At 39.0% G+C, this 17,500-nt stretch overlaps 1 protein-coding gene and 1 long non-coding RNA gene across 7 annotated transcripts in view; both read left to right on the top strand.

Annotated features, from left to right (window-relative positions):
- Window positions 1-79: 79 nt before the first annotated feature.
- Window positions 80-11,420, top strand: LOC138030673 (uncharacterized). Its single transcript, XM_068878556.1, has 12 exons — window positions 80-100; window positions 873-1,058; window positions 1,281-1,335; window positions 1,848-1,900; window positions 1,991-2,054; window positions 2,782-4,009; window positions 5,559-6,034; window positions 6,522-6,557; window positions 6,733-6,786; window positions 7,102-7,170; window positions 8,800-8,853; window positions 11,203-11,420. The coding sequence occupies exons 1-12, from the start codon at window positions 80-82 to the stop codon at window positions 11,418-11,420; spliced, it is 2,514 nt and encodes an 837-aa protein (XP_068734657.1).
- A 4,839-nt stretch (window positions 11,421-16,259) lies between these two features.
- Window positions 16,260-17,500, top strand: part of LOC138029346 (uncharacterized) — a 27,204-nt gene continuing 25,963 nt past the window's right edge. For 3 of the 6 annotated variants that reach the window (XR_011127868.1, XR_011127866.1, XR_011127867.1), the window contains exon 1: window positions 16,278-16,364. This is a non-coding gene — a long non-coding RNA (uncharacterized lncRNA). Of the gene's footprint in view, window positions 16,365-17,500 lie in introns of all 6 variants that reach the window. The other 3 variants (XR_011127865.1, XR_011127864.1, XR_011127870.1) reach the window with 3 other exon arrangements.

The following is a 17,500-nucleotide window of genomic DNA, read 5'->3' as shown; positions in this document are numbered from 1 at the left end:
ACAGTATAAAAATATACAAGGGATGAAAGCGATTTCGGTCAAATTTTGAATCGTCCATAAATAGCAATTTTGGATAAAAATGCCTTATTTCCAGCAGTTGGTGAGGAAACAATATTCTCTCCCCAGTCGTAAAAAGAAATTAACCAGAAAGCTCGCGAAATTCAACTTTTCGAGGAACCATTTTCCAAGCGTTTTACGTTCCATTTCGTTCAATGTGGACCGTTCTCATCAATTTTGTACTTTGAATGTATTCACACATTCGAAGCCGAGCGATTTGGAGTATCGCAGAATTATTGGAGTAACGGGAAATAATATTTTTAGACAATGTTCTTGTAGCCGTCGTCGTCCTTGCTTTTAGGTTTTATGGAGGACATCAGCACTTGGAGATAAATTTTCATTTTCATTTTCTCTTCTAAATTAAGCGCGACTGTCAATATCGGTTTCGGCTTGAGACTGCCACACCATAGTAATGTTAAGAAGCTTGGAATCGACGCGAAGTGATTAAAATTACACGAACTTATATTTTGAATGACGTTCTCGCAGTTCCAGTCGTCGTTGCTAACGCTCCGTACTTTCTTGGCGCACGCGTCAGTGTTTTCGCTATAACTATTCACTCATGGGCCGTGCAATAGTTAAGGGGTAATTGACCAATCAGGGCGTGGGCTTTACTTTTATCATTTTATAAATCCGGCTTTAACAAATTTTCTTCCTTTGATATATAAGGTCATCATTTACAATGATCCCGTATAAAAATTTGGCTGATTCAGGTTTCGATGCAAACCTTTCTGTGGAATCTTGCGCAACTTTCCCTACGTGGACGCGCGGAATTGAATTGCGTCCATAATAATCGGTAATCAACATTTCTTTTTTAGACCAGATCACAATACCCCCGCAACTGCAAACAAGGAAGAGCTAACCAAGACAGTAGTGATGATAGCTCCAGCCCGGTGAACACTGATGACGATTGTCTGTCGTCAGTGTACGATCCCGATGATGATGAGGATGATGATGAGGATGATGAGGATGAAGCCCAATCTAGTGAAAATGCAAGTCTTCCGGTTCTTAATTAAGAAGAAGAAAGAGATAACTGTTTTTCGTTTTAGTGAATGTTACAACAATGGAGTAGTGAGACGACCTTTGACTATGCATTCTGGGTTATTGTTTGCATGGGCTAGCCGTAAACTTATTCCCCTTTTGATCGAACTGGACATAAGAAATATTAGACTTTCATGTACTCCTAAAATGTTTGGTTTGTTTTGTTTCTTACGTATGTTAAACAGGATGAGGAAAACTTCCCCACGTCACGGTCACCACAAGCAGATGTTTTCAAGAAAGGTTCGTTCTATATAATAACTAATTTTAGCGGCGAATCTGATCTTTTTGGTTTTATCGACAAAGGTGACGTGTAATTTGGCCACAGTTAAGAGATTTCAGTGATTCCAAACATTCGTTGCCGCTGACCACCAATTCAGTTGCCACCATAATTGCTAAGGAAACTAACCTAGAAGAGACGTCTTTCCCGGCTCCTTGTTTCCACCTTCTTTAGCTTAGTGGGTACCCTAGAAAAAACTCTAACAAACTAAACGATTTTATATCAAAAAAACATGGTGCAAGTATAATTATGAAATCTAACTGGTCTGGCTCCCTAATTTTTTTTTTTTGAGTTTAGAATTGGTGTTACTCTGATTATTCAGATTATTTCCTATATATGATGGAAGATACCACAAGCGATATAGAGTACATTGATTGCAACATATTGTACAGTATACAATATTCTGATACCGCAGTCGAGATAATGAAATAAATTTATTTATTTATTTATTTATTTATTTATTCATTTATTTTAGTCGTAATGGCAAAGAATGCATGCTCCAGCGACAGTGAGGATACCATCGATGATGTAAGTTTGTAATATTTATTGGGTTATATAAGAAAATACAAGGGGCTCTTAACAGATTGAAGTTAGCGTTTTTAAATTTTTTGATTACAGTGTGCTGCATGTTCTTTACAGATTGAGGAGCAAGTAAAGCCCATTGAAAGATCATCTGAAAAAGGTTCTGCTAAGACCCATTTATATCTATCTATTTTTTCAAAAAGAGATGTTATCCTCCATTTTTCTGCTGTTCAGTATTACTTAATTAAAACAGTCCGACTAAATAGTCGGTTTATTTACTTACTGTCATAGAACGATGTATTATTATTGGTGGAGTTTGTCACGCTATGCCATTGCTTTTAATTTAGAAGAAGGACAACAGCTCCAGAAAGGTCCTCAACTCCTAAGAACTGATGGCCCACAAGAACAAGTCGAGGTGGATAAATCAGAAAAATCCGGTAAATTAAGGCCTAAAACCCTACCCTCAAATCCAGTTGTGATGCAATTATTCTGGACTTTTAGTTTACACAAAAAATAAGTGTAGGATCTACTTGTTGGCACACTTTGAATATCACTGGGCATTTGGAGGAGACCCGTGTTGCTGAGCACTAATGAAAGAACATCGTTTACTTTACAAGCAGAACTTTTATTTCCGGCGCTCTGACCTGTCTGCTAAAATATCAATTTTTTAAAAGCTTTGAGATGCAGGGGATCACCTTTGTATCGTTTTTGGGTGGAATAAGCGATAAACTCTGTGCTTAGCATAAGTCTACTTCAATATCTGAAACTTGTATTAGCCGACAAAAATCTTTAAAATTGCCTCAAAGTAAGGCTTTGCCTAACTATCGCAATTAAATATTTATCAAAATAATATTTCTTTTATGTAATCCAAGCAATTTTGTTTGTAGGCACATCTCCAAATATATCGATTTCTGCCAGTAAAGCACATATGTGCATGTTTTGCGAGCAGAAATTTCAAAAGTTAAGTCGACATCAGAGAAGGCGCCACAAAGAAGAGCCGTCAGTTGCGGCTGCCATGAAACTGAAGGAAGGCTCAGATGAGCAAATTTTGGCTTTTGAGAAGATCCGTCTGCTGGGGGATTACCACCACAATTGCAACGTGCTGGCACTTGGAGAGGGTGAATTGATTGTGGTGCGAAACCCCAGCAAACTAAAATCAGACTCAAAATTTTTGCCATGTCCACATTGCCTGGGTTTCTTCAAAGGAGACGAGCTTTGGCGGCATTGCCTAATCTGCCCGCACAAAACCACCACTGACGAAAAAAAATGGAAAAAGGTGCAGGTTGAGGCAAAGCTTCTCTTGCCCACGTGCTCATTCTCAACTGCAGACGTAGACGCACAGCTCTACAAAAATGTTATTTCGTCCATGAGAAACGACAGCATCTCCTCCATAGCTCGCCGGGACCAATTGATAACGAACTTCGGGGCAGCCATTTTTGAAAAAGTTGGCATTAAAAATGCCAACTATGTTTCCCAGAGGATGCGACAGCTGGCGCGTCTTCTCCAGACGCTCCGTCTTCAAAATAAAAGGAATGATGCGACCTTAGAAGAGTTTATCGACACGTCAATGTTTGATACTCTGGTGGATGCAGTTAAGGAACTGTGTAGATTTGACGAAGAGTCACGACTGGAGATCGGCATCCCGTCACTGGCGTTAAAGCTGGGCCATAGCCTCAAGAAGTGCGCTCAAGTCCTCAAGAGTTCCGCCCTGCGGAAAAAAGATGAAGACAAAATAAAGAGGGCAAAACGTTTCCTTGACCTCTATGAAGCTGACTGGACCTCTAAAATCAGCTCAAGATCCCTGGCTTCATTGGGATCAAGGAAACAGAACAAAATAGAGTACCTGCCCCTGGCGGAAGACTTGTCCTTGTTAAGGAAGCACCTCGATTTAAAAATTGCGGCTTTGTCAAAGGTTTTGACAGAAACTAAGAAAGTTGAAAGCTGGAATAAATTGGCCAAGGCTACGCTGGCCAAAATCATAATCTTCAACAAACGAAGGTCCGGTGAGACAGCCACACTTGAAATTGAGCAGTTCCAACGTCGGCCGGACTGGTCCAAGTGTAGCAGTTCCTTAAAGGAGTCCTTGACACCCTTAGAAAGGCGCCTGTGTGAAAGGTAACATTACTTCAAATGTAACTGTAATAGAAACAATATTTCGATTGTAATCTAGTATCAGTTAGACCCAAAGAACACAAAAACTGAATAAACCTCGCAACAAAACGATTGACATGTTTTGATTATCATTAGAACACGACTTGATTTTCTTTAGTCTCGACCTTAAATGCTCTAAGGTCACGTCATCAGCACGTTTACAAACTCAATCAAGTTCTTTGATGTCCTCGAAAATTTTTGAGGTAACAACTATTAAGCTACTAAAATAGAAAACGCTACTGAGAGAGAAAGGAAAGCATCAAGAAGATGCCGCGTAACAAACTCTTGGCATGAGAAATACCAAGGAAGTAGCGAGCCTCTCTATGGGTACCCACGGTCTTCGTTTTCTTCCCGATTTTTTTGCAAATATTCGTTTTCTTTTAAAGAAGTTCTTCGTTTTTCGGCTTGAAATGGTTTAAACGTTTATTTAGTGTTATTCATAGTTGATATATAAGTATTTCACTTCAATAGCAAAAAAGCATAACTCCCTCCATATGATTAAATATTTGGTATAAAACACAAACTCGTTGATCGTTTTCATTGTTTGATATTTGTGGGCCGTCAAGACAGCGAGTTACAGACATGACAGACCTGGTCACTGCCTTCAAACCCTGACAACCCTTGAAGACATTCTAGAGCAAATTTATCACTTAATATTCTATTATCATTTGTTATCATTTTGTCGACTTGGGTCTTGAATGGAACTAAAAATCGTAAGTCGATGATTTCTCCCCATTAAAACGGTAAAAACAACAAAGTTGACCACGAGTGTTGGTCAGTGATATGCTTACCTTAGCGTTTAAGCGTTTCTCAAGAGCTTGCAAGCTTCCCTGCTCACATAACGTCGTTCGACACCACCACGGCTTCACAGAAGGCGTTTCGGTATATAGAGAATACTTGACTTCTAAGTTGAAATCTGTCATGAATAAACTGTGACCTCAATTGTATTCTGCAGACCGCGAGGTTAAAGATCAGCGACACAACCAACATGAGGTCACATGATACGAATGAAATCGAATCCATTGGTTAGTAGGTTCTCATTGACGTCATTAATTTCATTACTGATTACATTATCAGCGGACTATTTTTGTCGTTTTTAGCCTTGTAATCCCTTGTAATGGCATCATGTGGTTTCGCGGCAGCGACTGTAAACCATTGTTGACACCGTTGTCAAAATCGCAGTGAAATGTGGTCAAACGCCAAAATTCAGAAATAACAGATATTTTCTGTAGTGTTTACGAGTTTTGACAATTTTTATATCTGACGGTTCAATTTGATCGCGCAAATTTTGGTCAATTTTCAGATCTTCGCTTCAATCTTGAGATCTTCGTTTTTTTCCAGACGTAGAGGGTTCTATTTTCACAGAGGTCAAATGAATTTTGTTTCTTCCCCTCTTGTCTTGTGCCAGTATATGTGGTTCATCATATTGAAGTTTTCAACCTGCTTTACAAATACCGAGATTGTGTTTAGAAGTCTCTTGCTTACTTTGTTTTGGTCTATATTAAATCCTCAGGCTAGATCTGATTGAAATCTCGGGGAAAAGGAGCAGAAAAGTTCCCATCCTCCTTACCCCCGAGACAAAGACCGCAGTGGGACTTCTAATCGAGAAACGACCGGACAGTATCCCTAAAGAAAACAAGTTTGTTTTTGCCCGAGCTAGCAAGGGGTCCTTGGGCCATCTCCGTGGATGGGACTGTGTCTCAGATAGCGTAAAAGAGATTCAAGCTACTTTAAAGAAGCCCAAAGAAATCACCAGCACAAAACTGCGCAAATATATAGCGACAGTCTCCCAGGCAGCCGCTTTAACGGAAGTGGACGTCGATTGGTTGGCGCGCCACCTCGGGCACGACGTTAGGGTGCACAGGGAATTTTACCGGCTCCACGAGTCCACTACAGAGTTGGCAAAAGTCAGCAAACTGCTGATGGCAGTCGACTCCGGCAACATCAGGGGTGTCGTGGGTAAAAGCCTCGCAGAGATGACCGTCGAAGGTACTTCATAATGAAAATTTATGATAACTTGGAAACGATTATCTAACTCACGAACAATGTTTCGAGGAATGCTTGGGATAGGGGTCCTGAAGTCTTTTTCTTTCCACCAACTTTTTCAAACTTCAGCCCCTTGCCTGGCTACCTGGCCTCAGTTCTTCAAAAGGTGGATAACGCTATCCACCCGATATCCAGCATAATTCATGGCGGAATCAATTGCGCTATCCAATGGATAGTGCACTATCCATTGGATAGCGCAATTGGATCAACATGTGGATAACGCTATCAACAGGATGAATTATCCACCTTTTGAACAACTGGGGCCTGGTGAATTTCGTAATATAGATGGTACCTTGAGAATGACAGTTCCCCAGCTTGTGTGAAACTTGCTAACGTGCAATACCGAGGTACAAATTACAATTTGCCTAGTACTAAATTGAAATTGTTATAACAAAGTATAGGGTATTAATATTTGTTATTCACTTGGCAGATATTCCCGATATAACAAATGACAGTGCATCAGAAGGTGAGTCAGTAAGGGACATGAAGACACTAATTTTTAAGTAAGGTAAACTTAGGAAGAGTTAAAGTGAATTATTTAAAGCTGGATTGAGAAGATTTTGCTTTGACATTGGGAGTATTTTCAGAGAGTTCACTTACTGATAAATACTAGTTATTCATGATTGCATTCGTTCTTTCAGAATCCTCCTCGGAAGAAGAGAACAACGGGAACGAGGATACCATAGAAAGTCAATGTAAGTCATGACTACCCATATTATTAGACGTTGACATGATCAGATGAGGAACGGTTGAATAATGAACATGAAAACAATTTTATCAAACTCGATCATATCTGTCAAAGGTAAATTTCTTTTCAAAAACAGATGTTTCATATGGTACCATCACATTGCTGTTACGTGATACAACTTTGTAGTGCCAAACCTTCTAATAAGAACGTTACTTGAAAGCTTTGAAACTGGATTGACCCACTTTAAGCAAGTTTTAAAGTACTTATTGCGCAACGGGTAAAGTTGATAAGAATTCATGGATTAAAACCTTATGTATTCCAGGTCATCCTCGAAGTTCAGATGAGACAGATGTGGATGATGCCACATTGCGTATGCCAAAAAGAACCAAAAGTAAGTCAGGCTACTGACAAAAGATTACACAATAACTGCTCATAAATATTTCGCATATGGTGGAAATCAAACACTTTGCTGAGCAAATTAATATGTAATGCAAACAACAGTCCTGCATGACCTTTAGACAAAATATGTATTTTTCAATTGCTGGCAAAATAATGGCAAGGCGAATATAGCCCCATGTCCTGGACATCTTGACCATTTACATTACAGGTCCACGGGTAAGCTCAAATGGAAAGAGAGCTCTAGAGCAGACGCCGACTTCCCACATAAGTAAGTTAATAAAAACTACAGTTAAATCTGGCCGGCACATTAGCTAAAAACAAAAACACGATAAAATCTTCGAGGTTTGATAAATTTTATTGGAAATTAAGCTTGATAATCGAAATCATGCAATTAAGAAGTTTACCCATAAAACTAAAGCAAATAATTGCTAACAGAGACCCAAACTCTCCCTTAATCATATGGTCCTTACGGCCCCGCGCGCGCTTTCATTGCGCAACTATTGGGAAAATCCCTGTATGAGGGCTGTACGCATTAGCGCGAGCAGGGGCCCGGTTCTGGAAAGTCTGAAACTTTACGTGCCATTTACGGGAGTCACAATTCCCTCTTTATCTCAAGAACGGAGAGGATTTGAGTCGTCAAACTTTTCAGTCAGTTTGCATTTTGTTATCTTGAAAACATGTTAAAAGATCGGCTTTCCTCAACAAGCGGTTGGCAGGTTCACAAATGGCTTTTCGGGACTTTCGAGAAACGGGCCCCAGGGCCGGAAAAAGCCGTCCCTGCTAGGAGCACGTACTGCTCCGTGCGGTGCAATTTTAGGGGATTTCGTCGCTTTTAAACATCCAAGTAATTTACAGCCAGAAAAGCAAGTGCAAACAGTATATTCGATAAACTTTCTGGGCAGATTTTTGTTTTTTTATTTTGTCCTAACTTCATCTTCTGAGTGCTCTTAAATAGTGTAAAGAGCCCATATGATAAAATGCTTATTGACTGAGTTTAGGTCTGGCCGGACAGGAAAATATTTGGCCCTCGGTCATGGCGCACGGATCTCGCTGCGCTCGGTCCATACGCCAAGACCTCGCGCCAAATATTTTCTCTTCCTGCCCGACCTCTACTCAGTCAATAAGTACATAGTCTTAGACTTATTATGACGAAATATATTATGGCTCTTTTAATAACTTGACATGCGTACTTTAGGTCCTGATTTCTCCAAAGGTAAAAAGAAAGTCTCAGCAAATGCTACAGAACCGAGGAGTAAGAAAAGTAAGCTAAGTAAAGATTGTGTGGAAAAAAGGGCAAAAATTCTTAGTTCATACACTTACATTACACCCCGAATGCTTTTGAGTGAATGAAGAGACATTTCTCCTATTATACCACGACATGAAGACACTAATTTAAGTAAGGTAAACTTAGGAAGAGTTAAAGTGAATTGTGGAGCTGGGTCTAATGATCTGGTGAGGGAAAGATTTTGTTCAGTGGAGCAACTTTACGGTAGTAATACATAAGAATTAGAACTTTATTTAAAGCTGGATTGAGAAGATTTTGCTTTGACATTGGGAGTATTTTCAGAGAGTTCACTTACTGATAAATACTAGTTATTCATGATTGCATTCGTTCTTTCAGAATCCTCCTCGGAAAAAGAGGACAACGGGAACGAGGATACCATAGAAAGTCAATGTAAGTCATGACTACCCATATTATTAGACGTTGATATGATCAGATGAGGAACGGTTGAATAATGAACATGAAAACAATTTTATCAAACTCGATCATATCTGTCAAAGGTAAATTTCTTTTCAAAAACCGAATAAAGTCCATAAAAGGGTAAGATTCTTTGTTTCTAAGATCATACAACATTTTTAACTGAATCATAAGTCTCAGCCAGGCAATGTCGCAGTCCATATCGAGTGGGTGTGTGGAGGCGTTAATTAGACTAAAGTGCCGAAGTGAATACGCACTCATTCTGTCATAATTGACTATGTGAGATAACAATTTAAAGGTGTTCTTACCAGATTTTCCTGCAGAGGATAATGGTAAGAAAAGAAATTAAGTCACGGTGCTACAAAACATGTTATGATTGGTGAAAAAGTCATCATGGTTTATTTTATTAGTATACTATTCACGGAAAAATTATTTAAACCTCATGGTGGCTCTAAACAGTTCAGCACTCTCTTTAGAAGGTTTGCCACTACAGTGATGTATCATGTAACAGCAATGTTATGGTGCCATATGAAACACCGATTATTCCTGAACAAGACACGGTCATGATTGTGTCGTAATAAGTTACCTTGGCAACAGGGAACCTCAGCAAAAACACCATATATATTGGCTTTATTTACTCATATCTCAAAACCAAACTCGGTGACCCCCATTTTTTGTTGCCGGAAAGTGATCAGAAGGCCAAGATGAAATTATCTGCGAAGTTAAGAAAAATTTTGTACCGCAGAATAAGAATCCGTGGCTCTGAATCCGCTGTCCAGAATTTTTAAACTTTGCAGAAGGTTTTGTCTTGGCCTTCTGATCACTTTCCAGTAATAAAAAATGGGGTTCACACAGTTTTTTTTTGAGATATGACCAATTAAAGCCAAAATATTGGGTGTATTTGCTGGGCTTTCCCGTTGCCAAGGTAACTAAATACATGACAATAATGACCTCATCTTGCTTTCCCGTTGCCAAGGTAACTAAATACATCACAATAATGACCTCATCTTATAATCGATGTGTCATATGGTACCATCACATTGCTGTTACGTGATACAATGTTGTAGTGCCAAACCTTCTAATTAGAACGTTACTTGAAAGCTTTGAAACTGGCTTGACCCACTTTAAGCAAGTTTTAGAGTATTTATTGCGCAACGGGTACAAATTGATAAGAATTCATGGAGCAAAACCTTGTGTATTCGAGGTCGTCCGCGAAGTTCAGATGAGGATGATGCCACATTGCGTATGCCAAAAAGAACCAAAAGTAAGTCAAGCTACTGACAAAAGATTACACAATAACTGCTCATAAATAGTTCGCATATGGTGGAAATCAAACACTTTGCTGAGCAAATTAATATGTAATGCAAACAACAGTCCTGCATGACCTTCAGACAAAATATGTATTTTTCAATTGCTGGCAAAATAATGGCAAGGTGAATATAGCCCCATGTCCTAGACATCTTGACCATTTACATTACAGGTCCACGGGTAAGCTCAAATGGAAAGAGAGCTCTAGAGCAGACGCCGACTTCCCACATAAGTAAGTTAATAAAAACTACAGTTAAATCTGGCCGCCACATTAGCCAAAAACAAAAACATGATGAAATCTTCGAGGTTTGATAAATTTTATTGGAAATTAAGCTTGATAATCGAAATCATGCAATTAAGAAGTTTACCCATAAAACTAAAGCAAATAATTGCTAACAGAGACCCAAACCCTCTCTGTCTTAGACTTATTATGACGAAATATATTATGGCTCTTTTAATAACTTGACATGCGTATTTTAGGTCCTGATTCCTCCAAAGGTAAAAAGAAAGTCTCAACAAGTGCTACAGAACCGAGGAGTAAGAAAAGTAAGCTTAGTAAAGATTGTGTGGAAAAAAGGCAAAAATCCTTAGTTTATACGCTTACATTACACCCCGATTGCTTTTGAGTGAATAAAGAGACATTTCTCCTATTATGTGAATACTAGGGCATATAAGACAGACATCTCCCGTGTTAAAAACGTCACCAAAGAAGAATACGTATAGCCAACCACACAACGGAGTCACTACTAAATTTCTTTCAGATTTTCAACACGACCTCACAAAATGGAAATACCCTATGGACCCAAAACAGAACTGTTATGTTTATAACAAAACTTATGGGTAACGAACCACTTTTAGACAGTCCTGACCACTCGAGTAAACGGCCTTTTAGACCAAAAGAAAGTGATATAAACTAGTTTTGGCGAATCAATTGACTTAAACGTCGTTGTAGTTACTGTACAGGCATTGACAAGATCATGTTTTCATCAATCAGTCAACCTCCGTTTCGGTTTTCAGGCGAAAAAAGACCTTGGACCCTCGTAGAAAAGAAGGCCGTGCTTAGTCAACTGGGGAGGTACGTGACTTCAGGAGTGGTACCTGGGAAAAACGCTTGTGAAGAATGCATCCGTAAAAGTCAAGGAGCGCTTAGCAAACGTCGATGGACAGCGATAAAATTTTTTGTAAAAAATGAGATCCGCAGGAGGAAACGAATGATTGAAAAAAAAGACTCTTGATACTGCGTTGACGTTTCATGTGAACAGACCAACGGCATTAAAATATGTATACATTTAAAATTCAAACAAATTGGGAACTATTTAAATTCTAACTGCTACAGATTTTGTCCTCGGTTGTAGGTAATCCCCATGGACAATTGTTAAAAAAATTAGTGGTAAAAAGCTAATGATCCTCGCTTGGTTGAAAGCAGAGCAGGTTTCATGAGAGATCTACAAGTTAAACAATGTCTGCTCACATAGGTCTTCAAAATATCTTGTCTTCAGAAAACCTTGAATGAGTGATAATACCGTTAACCATTGAAACGCGTAATGAAATTTCATTAACAGCGAAAATAAATTTTGTCTTTACTTTGACTAATCAGATCGGATTCCTTCGGGTTTTACCATACATTTTTATAACAGTATGGCTTCCTCAATTTCAAGGGTGAGGGTGCGTTCAGGAAGGGTATTACCTTGGAAGCTACGATTGGGTTGCTACGAAATTTTGCAAAAGGTGAATTATTAAAAAGACGGACAATCGAATACATTAACACTGTTAATTATAAGATGCCGTCAATCATTCATATCTTTGACGCAAAGGCAGATACTTAGACGAAACAGTAAGCTATAAATTGAGAAGTTCTTCTTGTAAGCACCAGTCTCAGCACAGAAGGCCAGGGGCGGATCCAGGATTTTTCTTAGGAGGGAGTGACGTTTTTTTTTTTTTTTTGCAGAATACCAGTTGTATTAGAAGGCCGCAGGTCATCTCCCCCTAGATCTTCCCCTGAAGGCTGTATTTTTTTGCCAACAAACTGACTTTAAAAAGTGTTAGCTGAGCAGCCGTAATTGAAACAAAGAGCTAAAACAGCTAGCATGATTGTATATGTATAACTAGCTTCGTCGGTTCAAGGGGTCCATCAGCCTGTTTTCTGGTTTAAACGGTTACGCTATAGGTAGCATGGTATAGCTTGAGTGCTGCTTTTGTTATGGTGGTGTGTCAAATCTAGAACCAAAAGACTGTGTATGAAGATAGAGTTCTAACTAATGTATGTAAAATTACATTCGGCATATAGTGAGCATCAAATTTATAGCTGAAACTATGCCAGAAAATCAGAATTTTCTGCGCCGCTCAATTCTAGGTCAGTACTCTCTTAGTAAGAGCTTGATACGGAATAAGCTCCCACGTGGATTTAAGGATTTTAGAAATGTATTAGAACAGTGCTGGAATTGCTTAGTTAGAAGTGCGAAAACAGCACCCGTACCCTCCATGCATCTCAAGCGATACTAATGTAAATTGGTCAGTTTGCTCTCTTGTACTGCGCGCGAGTTGAAGAATTCGTGAAGGCGCCATCTTACTCATCTAAGGGGAAGCAACATTACTAACCGCCTTCATTCCCCTTTTAGAGCCTAAAAATATTGGTGTTCAAGTTTCTATTTCAGTTACTTTGCTTTGGTCAAAAATAAATTGTTCAACTATTACCGTTACACTAATTCATACTTGTTTGCATTTTTAACTTGGAAAAAGGCTCAAACGTTCTTAGTTTTAACCGTAACACTTACTGTTGATCATTTGAGAGATTAAGAATGACGTTTACGGCAAACGGCACAAATGGCCATGCGTCTATGTTTACCCTATATTTTTCATTTTCCGCTCTCTTTTCACAGTTTCTCAGTGAAGTTGAGTTCTGTCCTATCACCAACACCTTGCAGAATTATCGTGCACTATTTTCATCTGTGAACAAAGTTTTTAAAAAAAAAACATAAACGCGTATCTCACGTTTCCCATTTGTCGTAAACAAGATTCCAAATATCTTTAATTTGTAAATGCGGTTATTTCCTCGAATAAGCGCCAGATCCCCATGGCCAAAGTAGCAAATAAGCCTAACCCTCTCCACTTGTGTTACATTGTAGGACATTATAAGGAAAGCCTGTTTCCATTTTCACTTTTGTAACCTTGCCAACTCCAACTATACCTGCATTGTAATACAAAAACAGTTCCTAGACGACAGCTTAAGTGATTTTCGCATATTGCTATCTCCACGGGCTTGCGCTTGCACTCATTCGTTGTGTTTTTCCTCCTTTCGTTACATAAATTTAGCCAGAATAAGGTCTGTCCAGTTGTTGTAAGAAAAAACTTAAAGTTAGCCCGCGGCGCCTATTCGAGGATATGCAGTATGTACGTAACGCGAAAGGAACCCGTCTGTTATGGGAAAAACCATTAAGCTTTAGATTTCTTTGTGCTCATAACTTGCAATTGAAAATAGTTTTAAAAATATGTCTAATTCGAGACATACGTTACTTATGAAAAGGAAAAATGTTACAAGCACCAGTTTGATGGAAAAAAGGAAACGTTACAATAAACATTTGTTCAAACGTGGTTTATTGTATGTAGGCGTCAAATGTTTGCCATTAACAGCCCATCGAAAGGCCTTCGTAAGGAACTGAAAACTATCAAACCACACCACCCTTCGCACAGGTCTTGCATCGTCAAATTAACTACTTTGATTCCTTAATTAAATAATTGGGCAGGAAAGCCCTAACAAAAAAGTTACGTACACCTTGCCCTTAATTTCTTCCCTATTGAGCACGGTTTTCCACATACCAAACTCCCTGTTGGAAGGAAGGAAGAATTTAGCGTCAGTGCGACTTTATCCTGTCTTTTGCAAAGTTTGCTGACTCATTTTTTGCAATTGGGTGGTGATCTGAATGCAAAGGTGATCGAAACGTCGATTATAAACGGCCCGGTCCTAGTAAAACATGCCAATTTAAGCTAAATAGCACAACATGGTGGGTTCCATTTTTAAGCCACGTAGTTAGGGCGAAAAAGATAATGTAACCTAGGGCAAGTCTTGGTTTCACTGCTGTATGAAATCGGTCGGTCTTTGTAATGTAGGTGTGAAGCAAACCCTGAGAGGTTGGATTTTTTGGTCCTCGTAAACCAGTGTGTATATTCTACCAATGGTTTAATTTGGCGTTGTCCCCGAAATAAAGATAGATTTTGAAAGGTCATTGCCAAGTGTGCAATCAGACATGAGACTGTTCTGATAGCATGCTTATTTCGGTTGGTCCTCGTAACGTTGGTTCCCACCTTGGTCCGCGTAAACCACAGAAGGTAAGTATGTGCGTGTGTGTGTGTGTGTGTGTGTGTCTGTTTTGTATTTTTCATTTTTTGATGAATGACTAATAGTTGTAAAGCCATTTGTTGGGTACTGATTGAACCCTTTCAACCTCGTCGAACTCACCATCTAACTTCCTTTAGGGTTTATCAGGGAAGCCATGGCCTCACACGTCTTTTCCATGGGTTGTCTAATCCAGACCGCGCCCTGTTTTCTCAAATGACTCGCTTGCCGACATGCCGTAAACGTTCAAATTAAATACGAAAGCTGCAAGTCAAGAGGTGGTATTTCATGGAAATTAACGATGGCATTAATGCAAATAACATATTTTTTTTCCTCTTTGCCCCTGTTGACTGTTGCGCGACCGGCTCGTACCAAGAACACGGCACTACGTTGTCATGAAAAAGGATTCACTGTGCTCAATGCGATAACCTACTGCACACTAGCTCAGAACATAATGCTGATCATAAACATTATTCTGTACCCAAGTGTATTGGTGAGGAACAGACCACACTAGTTTGGTTGCTAATTTGCATAAGTGAATATGTAGACGACGAGTCTCCCTTGTCTTCTCTTGTTTATTCTTCACAAACAGGCCAATTTTCGTACATGCAAGATCTTGAAGGTTGAATGGCATTTAGGATGAAGTAATTGACTTATCTATATAAATATTTTCTCAAGAGAAGGATGTTTCTCAAACTTGCGATCAAAAAATAGTTGGAACGGCGGTTCCTTTTATGTCAAAATGGCGCCGACTAATTATGAAACTAACCAATCCTTTTACGGCGCACGCAAGCGAGTGCCCAAAAGTTTTATTCTATGATTTGTTAGCGTCGTATAAGTACTTTTCAGCTGTAGTAGTCTTAGCTCTAGATCACGTCCCACAACTGAGAAAATAGCTTTCAAACGCAGGTACCTGCCGCCTCAAAAAATTCTCGGCTCAAGATAAGGTATTTTGAAACATTCATAACTCAGTGATTATTTTGTAGAACTCAATCGTTGAACCTGTGATGTATTAAAGAAGAGTTACTCTTAAATATATATGTCCGATATTTACAGCTAGATCAAAGGTGTTACAGACGGCAAATTGTGGAGTTTCGAGGTCACCTCGGAAACAGTCCTCTAAAAAAAATGAAAAGCATGGACTTGATCAAAGTAAATGCGATATTTGTACATGGGATAAAGTAGTTGACAATCACTGAAAATATCAAGGAAATCGGTGAAGTGCGGAAATTTGCCTTACGTGTTCTTACGCGGACAGCCTCCGCGTTTCATGTAACTTAAAAGTTGCATGAAACGTGGTGTACTGCAACACCCATCAAGCAACTCGTTTCGGAACGTGAGAACTGTTGTTGCAACAAAATTTCGGACAAGCTGCAAGAAATGTGCCGATTGCAACTGCGCCTTAATAACTCACAGATCGGAATCTTAAACTCATTTTCGTTCTGTTCGAAACATGGGTCGAACTCGCAACCTCCCGCGTGACACGGCCCGATGCTCAACCAACTGACCCACCATTGCACGGTAGACGGATTTTTGTTTAAAGACAGAAATACGTTTTCCTGACTGAAGTAAAATCCCTTCGGGGTGTTCAATTTAATGTACTGGCAAGATTTGGTAACTTGACCTCAGTTCAATATTTACCGCTATAAAAGCTTAACAGTACTGAAACACAGCATTAATCGAACTAATGGAAAACATAAGAATTTCCTTGGAAATGTGTCAATTTTGCAAGAATTTTCAATTTATTTTCTCAATATAACCGAAGAAAGGCGTGGCGGATTCAGAGAAGTTTCTTTACTGCTGATGCACATCTCCCTGTTGGACCACAAGCTAAAACGGGATCAAGGTGAGTAAGAGGGGTTCAGATCGCATTACTCAACTTTTGTCATGCAATCCTTTTCTTTCCATGATTTGTTTTCCACGGGAGTCCAGATGTTCCAGTGGTAGTATTTTTTTCTTTTTCCCATAATGACACAAATGTACGCAAAACTTTCTTTTTGGAAGAAGAACTCGCAACGGTGTATCGCTTCCCCGAAGACAATCTGACAAGTTCTGATTATGCAGGGATAAAAGAACTTTTTTGTAAAGAATAAAATTTAACCAGAGTCTTCATTAAGATCGTATTAATGAATTTACCTGTTAACCTTAAAACAGCCCGGATATTATTCGTTAGGTTGAAAATTAGACAAAGGAAACATTAACAGTTGTATAAAGATAATTTTTTTTAAAAATATTTTCATTTTTTAAGAGCCAATGCCCAGAAACATCAAGAATCCGTCGACAGAATCCATTTTCATATATATATATATTTGTTTTTTACCTTAAATATTCCTGTCATAATTTTTATTTCAAAAATTATATTCAAAAGTTCCACTTCTGTTGCGTTTTGAAAAATCTCAAAAAGGTCGCTTATGTACCACAGAAACTGGGGAAGATGATGGATCTTCAGCAACCTCGTTCACAAGAATATAAACTTCTCCCGTACAAAAAAATTCTGTCATACTTATAACCATCTTTCGTCATCACTTCGTATTTTATGTCAACTTTACGTCCCGTCGAAGATATAAACCGCAAAGGATTCAAATTCAAAGTCAAATTTCGGACGAATCTACCGTAGCATATATTTTCCAGAACAAAAATAAACTATCATAGGAAGCTCGATCATTCGTTTTGAGTGTGTCAAAGTGTCAATCTTGGCCAGCTAAAAGCGACGTGTCAAGGATAATAGGGAGCTTACGAAATGGGGACGACGACGGCTACGAGGACTTCATTTAAAAATACAAGTTCGCGTTATTTGTATCACTACGAGACTATTTCATGTCGTTTCGCGTTAAAAATGTGTGGTAACTGTTGAGGAATTAAACTGGTATGAGTGGGCTGGAAGCGTAGAGAGAGAACTGAAAACTCATCGTCATGTGCTAACGTCCTCCACAGAACCTTGAATTTGGTCATTTCAAGTCGTCATTTAGGAGATGACGGCAA

The sequence above is a fragment of the Montipora capricornis genome, chromosome 13, assembly GCF_036669925.1.
Source record: "Montipora capricornis isolate CH-2021 chromosome 13, ASM3666992v2, whole genome shotgun sequence".
Lineage (NCBI taxonomy): Eukaryota > Metazoa > Cnidaria > Anthozoa > Scleractinia > Acroporidae > Montipora > Montipora capricornis.
Note: the sequence above shows the minus strand (reverse complement) of the source record. Positions and strands in the feature narration are given on the sequence as shown.

Bases quoted from the DNA above. Each gene is read 5' to 3' on its own strand.
- LOC138030673 (XM_068878556.1), top strand. From the start codon at position 80: ATGCCTTATTTCCAGCAGTTG. The intron at 1,059-1,280 runs GTTCTTAATTAA...TATGTTAAACAG, and splicing joins GTGAAAATGCAAGTCTTCCG to GATGAGGAAAACTTCCCCAC. The intron at 7,171-8,799 runs GTAAGTCAGGCT...TCGTTCTTTCAG, and splicing joins TATGCCAAAAAGAACCAAAA to AATCCTCCTCGGAAAAAGAG.